Source organism: Fukomys damarensis, unplaced genomic scaffold (assembly GCF_012274545.1).
Source record: "Fukomys damarensis isolate Sample0158 unplaced genomic scaffold, DMR_v1.0_HiC HiC_scaffold_24, whole genome shotgun sequence".
Taxonomy (NCBI): domain Eukaryota; kingdom Metazoa; phylum Chordata; class Mammalia; order Rodentia; family Bathyergidae; genus Fukomys; species Fukomys damarensis.
This window is the reverse complement of record NW_022900936.1, coordinates 347,481-354,678: the sequence shown is the minus strand read 5'-3', so window position 1 is coordinate 354,678 and position 7,198 is coordinate 347,481. Positions and strand designations below refer to the sequence as shown.

General features: G+C 42.8%; 1 protein-coding gene and 1 pseudogene across 1 annotated transcript in view; both read left to right on the top strand.

The window, feature by feature from the left end:
* The first annotated feature begins 529 nt into the window (after nt 1-529).
* LOC104870813 lies at nt 530-1,792 on the top strand (annotated as a pseudogene).
* Nucleotides 1,793-6,903: 5,111 nt separating this feature from the next.
* The window catches only part of Dip2a (disco interacting protein 2 homolog A), a 136,181-nt gene continuing 135,886 nt past the window's right edge, over nt 6,904-7,198 (top strand). Inside the window, exon 1 of the mRNA XM_033755929.1 lies at nt 6,904-7,008. Within this exon, the coding sequence (XP_033611820.1) occupies nt 6,904-7,008 (105 nt within the window). The remainder of the gene's footprint in view (nt 7,009-7,198) is intronic.

The following is a 7,198-nucleotide window of genomic DNA, read 5'->3' as shown; positions in this document are numbered from 1 at the left end:
AGTGCGTGAGTGGCCTAATTGGGAAGGGGCACCCGAAAGGGCACATGAACCCCCTTTCAGGAATGTAGCTTGGTGCAGAGGCTCTGCATTCAACTCCTAGTACCAAAAAGAAAAGGACAAAACCCAAAACAAAATACCGAGTATCAGTGTGCAAGTATGAACACATCAAGCAAAATTATGTGATCAGAGCCAGGTGTGCCACATACCTGTAAACCCATTTGGGAGGCTGCAGCACATGGATTGCCACAATTTTGGGGCCAGTCTGAACTACAAAGATCCTGTCTCAAAATGAAAATGAGTCCGTGAATGTGATGAGAGAAAGCCATGAAAGACCTTGCAAATTAGGTCTGGATCACTGCTCCTCTAGACATACATGGATCTTCTTTGCATCTTCACTTCATATTCCATGTCCAAAGTAGCTCTGGTTTGCAATAACAATTGTCCTTTCCTATCAGCTGTGGTTGGCAAAGCCCCAACTTGCACCAAGTCTCAGCTTCAAGGATGGATCTGTCCTCAGCTTAGCCCCAAGCTTAGTTTCTACGAAGTCCACAGGACTGTTTGGAATCGGTCAAGTTTTGGGACTCATCATCTCTGCTGTCAACATGTCTATCCCAAACTCATTTGTGAAAATGCCCATTCATTCTGTGGCCAGGGCCACCCTGGCTCATGATGAGAAAGGTGAGATTTCAATGGAGAAAGTGAAGGCAAAGTTGTGGCGACACCAGACTATGCCCCTATGGAGTCATCAAATGAGAAACATGAAGAATTTCAGCTCATTATGAAAGCCAAGAACAAGAAGCAGAACCTGAGGAGTAGGAGGAGGATACCTTTACTGACTCTTGTCTGTCACACTTATAAAATCAGATTAGTGAAGATGTAAAAGAGAGATTGGCTCAGCATCAGAAATGAGTGGAACCTGAAGTGGTGGGAGAAAGCGACTCAGGAGATGCTTGGCACATGGAATGTTAAGATAGCAATGAAGAAAAGGAAGAAACTGATGGTGAACAGATAGAGTGGCATGCCACCTGCCTTGCAAGCATAAGGTCCCAAGTTCAATCCCCGGTACCAAAAAGAAAAGAAATAGAGTGACACTGCTGCTTGATGCATCAGCAAGCACGAGAGAAAAATGAGATGGGAGTCAAAGGTAGAGAATGAAGGACATTCTGGAGAAGAGTCAGACTCAGAGCCTGAGTATGCAGAATACACAGTGATGATGAGATGGGGCCTCACTGTAAAGTAGTCTTCATTTGAAAGGACCATTCAAGAATGTGAAGATGAAGCATCTATGCAAGAACTGTAGCAGGAAGCCAAATTCATGGCTGAAAAAAGACACAAGTACATGCTCAAGATCGTAGAAGAGACTATATAAAAGAACTGGAGGACAAGCAGTCCCTGGCTGCCCTGGATGCATTTAATAGTGACGATGAAAATGGTGAAGAGGAGTATTAAGGGACAGAAAGTTCAATGGCTAAAAAGAATCAAGAAGGATAGAGAAGATCCAGAAGCACTTGCAAAGGAGAAAGCAGAAATAATTGAACACATGCAAAACCCCACTGAAGAAGGGAGGAGAGCTAAACTTCAGGCAAATAGCAAAGTCATTGCCAACAAAGCTTTTAAGAAAAAATATACATTTTTACAGAAGTAGTATTACTGGAGTACCTTCTTTGTGGATGAAGATGATGAAGAATATAAGAGAGATTTCAGTGTGTCTATCCCAGAGGACCATTTCAACAAAATTATTCTTCCTAAAGTCATATGGGTCAAGAATGTTGGGTGTTCTGGTAAGAAGTAGAAAATTACCTGGGATTCATCTATATATTCCAAATATGGGACACAAGGGGAACTCTCAGCATCTGGTTCTTGATTTTCTTTTTCTGTCACTTACATGGTACCTGTATTCAGCCTATTGGATTTATTGCCATACTTGTGTTCCTGGGTAATTCTGCCTTTGAAGATGCTTGTGAAATTTGGACTTATACTGAAACACACACACACACACACACACACACACACACACACAAACACACACACCAGGTAATATTAGTGGCATTTAAAATCATTCTGAGAAATTTTAGGTTCTCCACTATGGCTTCCCATATTTACTTGGGACTGTTCTGAGTTTCTTTTTCTAGTCCCTTAGCTTGGGTCAGAGACGTGGGCGTATAAGTGGACAATGTGTTAGTTCTGCTTTAGGGAGAGGAGGAATATACCAAGAAATCTAAGCTCACTGGAAGCTGTTTTGCATTTTTGGTTGGGGTCAAGTTTTCTGTGTGAACATTTTAATATCCATTCATGTGTGTGTCAAGAAAGAAAAGAATTACACAAAAATTTTTAAAAGTTCACAGGAGAGGCATATAAACAAACTTTCCAAAATAGACAATGTGAAGATATACAATTCCACATAAATGATCAGAAGAGAGCTTGTGTTCTAATGTTACTAGGTGGACAAAAGGACATAGCCTGTGAATGTCAGCATCTTTTTTTAGCCAACATGGTAGCTTCTGAATGAACAATTGCAAAAAGTGGCCAACAGTGGCGTGGAAGGAAGCTTATCGTTGGTTCACAATGCAGACTTCCCCTTATCAAGGCTTTCCCTGACCTCTGCAGTACTGAATACTTGAACTGCTGACAACAGAGGCCAGTGCTGAAATCCTGATGTGGTGTCCTAGTTCTTTCCATCACAGAAGAGGCAGTGATTTGTCCTGAAGAACATGCTCCAGGTATAAATGGGCTTTCTTATCAGTACCTTTGCCAGTACATCATTCTTGGACTCAGAGAGTGCCTATTAATTGTTGTAGTTTTATGTAACACTGCCTCTCACTGGTAGGAGTGAAAAAAAGTGAAAAAAAGCACTTTAAAGTGAAAAAAAGCACAGGAATGAGCTTGAATTCACTGGTTTTACCATTTACCCTATTTGCTAGAAGTGATTGCCCTAACAATAATAGCCAACTGAAAGCTACCTTTCAGCATCTGCTTGGAAATCACATTTTGCAGATTGAAAGGTTCCTTTATCCCCACAGCCCCACCACATTTGTTAATGGCTGATTTTTTTTTCATTGAGTTTATTGGTACTTTTTAGATATCTAATGGTGCATGCCTAAAACCAGCAATACACATATCATACTCCCTCCCCTGCTGCCAGGTGGCAAAATTTGGGAATCAAGAAGCAAGGCAAGTGCACAATAGATCCCTAGTTTCCCAGTCAAAATTTGGTAAAGGGGTACCAAGACGCACCACCATGGATCACCTGACTCCCACAAATATCCTTCCCCATTACATATTGAATGTAAAAGCTCTAGTTAGTCTTCCACTGTCATGATAATCGTGCCACTTTCTGCCTCCTGGTTTCTAGATGCAAAGACACCAGAGTTCCTAGATCTCATCCATAGGTTGTAGTCCAGTGGAGCACAGGTGCATTCCTTGGTGAGTGTCCTGTTTGAGGGCTGGGATCTATAACATTGCAATTTAAACCTGGGAGGACAGGAAAGGACCAACCTCCCTAATGGGTCACTAGTAGTGGTAGAAGTGGGGTAACTCCTGTTCCAAATCCTGGGCTTCCAGGTCTATGTTATCTTTTGATTAGGAATACAATGCCATATAAAGGTCTTGAATTTAATGCATCCTACATTTACCACTCCATCTTTACAGTGTACCTGCCCAAGTGTGCACCTGAACACCTACCGGACAGGTAAGTTGTGCCTTTAGCATGCTGTCCTAGTGCTCCACCAGGAAGTAGGTTCTATAGTCACTGCACTTTCTACATTGTATAATGCACTCCTACATTTCTTGGCCATAAAGTGAATCCCATTTGTAATGTTATATGGTATCCTGGGTCAGTGGAACAAACACTCAAGTCCTTGCTGACTGACAGGGAGGAAAGGCAAACCAATATCTGGAATGAGTATTCTTTTGCAAATGAACCACTACTTCCTTCAAGGGAAATGGGAACAATTCCAGTGGGAGAGTTCCAATATAGTGAATTTGACTGCACTCTTTCCTGAGAGCTTAGCTTTGGTCGCTTTTGCTGTAGTTTAGGTACTCATTTGCAGGGGAGAGGATTATATCACCTTTGACCAGAAAACCAGTGCTGTTGGGCCCATGAATAATCTCCAATTCAATACCTTGGGCACTTTGTTTATGTACTCATTACAGTACTAATGAGAAGGCCAATAAGAAACAGTGTCCAGGATTTGGCTCACTGGTTCTGCCACCTGCCTCTCAAGCACAAGGACTCAAGTTTGATCCCTGGGAACAAAAAAAAAAAAAAAAAAGAGTGTAGAGTGTGAACTGGCTGAGTCACTTTGTTACTTGGTTATTTGATTATGTGATACTTTTTTCATAGATGCTCTTTGGTTGGCGTTAGCATTTACACAAAGATCATCACACTTGGTGCCTATCCCAATACCTCTAGTCACATGATTTTTGTCAACCACCTTGTCCACAACTTCAAATTGTTTTTTCCTTTATTTTTTTTTTTTGGTACCAGGAATTGAACTCCAGACTTTGCACTTTCAAGGCAGGTGGTGGAACCACTGAGCTAAATCCCTGGCCCTGTTTTTTTCTTATTTTTACCTTGGGCCACTTCACAGAGAAGGTATGCCTAGATGCTATTTGAAAGTCTGCCTAATCCTTTCCACAGTCTTCTAAGGCCACCCAAGTGTGGCTTAATGTAAGTGCTTCCTATTTTTCTAACATACACAGACAACCCATCTGTGAAACAGGCTAATGACTTTTTCTCCTCTGTCAATTGGATGTTATGGTCACAGGTGTGAAAGGCTGGAGTCTTGGGTTTAACAACAGTGGATACCATGGAGGTTGCAACTGCTTTGCTGCTTGCTTGGCAACCTCTATAGATTTTCATGCTCAATCTTTAATGTACCACTTTCACCTCATGGAGACCTTGCTGGTCCAACTGGTCCAATGAGCTGCTGAATTAAATTCATAATGAACCATTTTGGCCGCATAGTCACTTGGTGTCTTACAGTCAGGTGTTCCACCTTGATCAGAGCTGTGTGTGTGCGTGTGTGTGTGTGTGTGTGTGAAACCTCCTCAGAAGCATCTGATTTTTTTGCCCCAGGTGGCGTGACAAAAACCATAGGGCCCTTCATTATCACTCTAATAGCCAACCTGACTTGATTTTGTGCCTCATCATGTAAAGTTGAGTAATTCTGGGTGGTCACCTCCCCATACCCCCTTGGACTCGAGTGCCTCAGTTGATGCTGCCACATCCCATTTGGTAGAGCAGTCTGCAACTTCTTGAAAGTTCTGCTCCTGTGAAATTCCACTTGTGTTCCCACTCTCTCTGAGCCCTCCCCAACTAGAAGAGCTGCTTAAATGAAACCTGCAAGCCACTTTTTATCATTGAGAGTTTTGGAGCATGAGCCACTCTTGATTGCCAGCAATAAAGGGACTCAAATTTGGCAGGGTGTGGTGATTCTCTATAATCACTTGTGATTTAGTGCACATCACTATTCCACTGGATCATGCTAGAAACTCCACATTGCATCATTCCCCACACTAATCACTGATATATACTCAGTCCACAAAACTGCCTGCAACACAGATCAATTGCAGATATTTTTCCTGTTCTGGATGCTTTTCAAAACTAAGTTTTCTACCTCTTTTCCTCCTAACAGTCCCTCAACTCCCTGCCCCAATTAAGCCAAAGTGATAGTATTCCAAGGTGTAGAATACTCTACCTCCCAAACTTGAGGCAGGAACCAGCTCAAGAATCAAGTGTTTTGTTTTCTTAATGGCAGAAAGTGCAAGATGTAATAATATAACCTTTGGAAGAGATACCCTTCAGCACCCAACCACTAGATATTAGGATGTACTACCTAATTTTTATAGGGCTCATCTTCCATTTTGGAGCATATTAGTTATTACTAAGGTTTCCAGAATTTTCTCCACTTCTTGCTCATCTGGCTGGTTATCACTGACTAAAGGGACGATGTTTATCATTTTCTATGATGCCTGGGGTCACTACGAGGCTGTTATACCAATTATCTTGGAAGATTGTTTTTATGTCAATCAAATGTACTATTCAATTTTACCTTCTAGCTCCCTTCATCAGGAAGCCTCATAATGCAAGCCGACACAAATTTCTCAACATGTTAGTACACGCTGGGTGGTGGGTATTACAGCTTGTTATGGGTTGAATTATGTTCTCCTCAAAATGTTTAAGTCCTAACCCTCAGTACCTGTGAAAATGACCTTATTTGGAAGTGAGTCTTTTGCAGATGATCAAATTAAAATGAACTCCTTGGAGTGCATCCACATCCAGAATGGCTGTCTTTATTTCTGAAAAAGTGGAAATTTGGGCACCGGCAAGCAGGCACACTGGAAGATGATGAAAGCAGAAATTGGGAAATTGCATTTACTTATAAGCTAAAGAACATCAGATTGCCAACTGCCACCTGAGGTTAGAAGAGGCATAGAGATTCTCCATCACAGCCTTTAGATGGAACTCACCCCTGGCCAACATCTTGATTTCTAGCCTTCAGAACTTCAGCTAATAACTTTTTGTCAAACTGTCCAGTTTATAGTACTGTTGCTGCAGCTTAGCAAACTAATTGTTTGGATGTAGGGCTGTGGAGGAATCCCTCCTGTCAGTATCTCCACCTGAATTACAGTGAGAAACAACCATAACTTTATTTCGTGTCCAGGTTGTGTGTGTAGGTGCAGGAATGAGTTACATGGGCAGGCTCCAGGGTTCATTATTTATTCAAGGTTCAGTGGTGACAAGCAAATTAGTCCTATTGTCTTTCCTTATAGTTATTTTTACTTCAAGTGAAATGTCCAATACTCCGATTGGTAGTGTGCGCCTAGCCTCACCTAGTGTTCATCCCCCGCCTCACCACTGGTCTGTGACGCAGCCTTATTACTGGCTTTAACCATTGCTGGATGGTTTCTCCAGAGCAGATGCGGAGTCGGAGTTTAAACGCAGGTTTACCTGCTATCAACACCGGTGAAGGAATGGAAGGGGAAAGAAGCGAGACTGGAGAGGAGGTAAGAGGTGTGGGACTCCGGGGCAAATGCTGCTCACCAAGGTTTTCTGTCCGGCCCAAAGCGCTGCACGCGTGGACACCCCGGACGCACGCCTGGCAAGGCTCTGCGGGCCACCACCGGGCGCCCGACCTCACTGCCCACACCCGGGAGCAGCTCCTTCGGGGCTCCAGGCTCTCCCTGCCGAACTCCA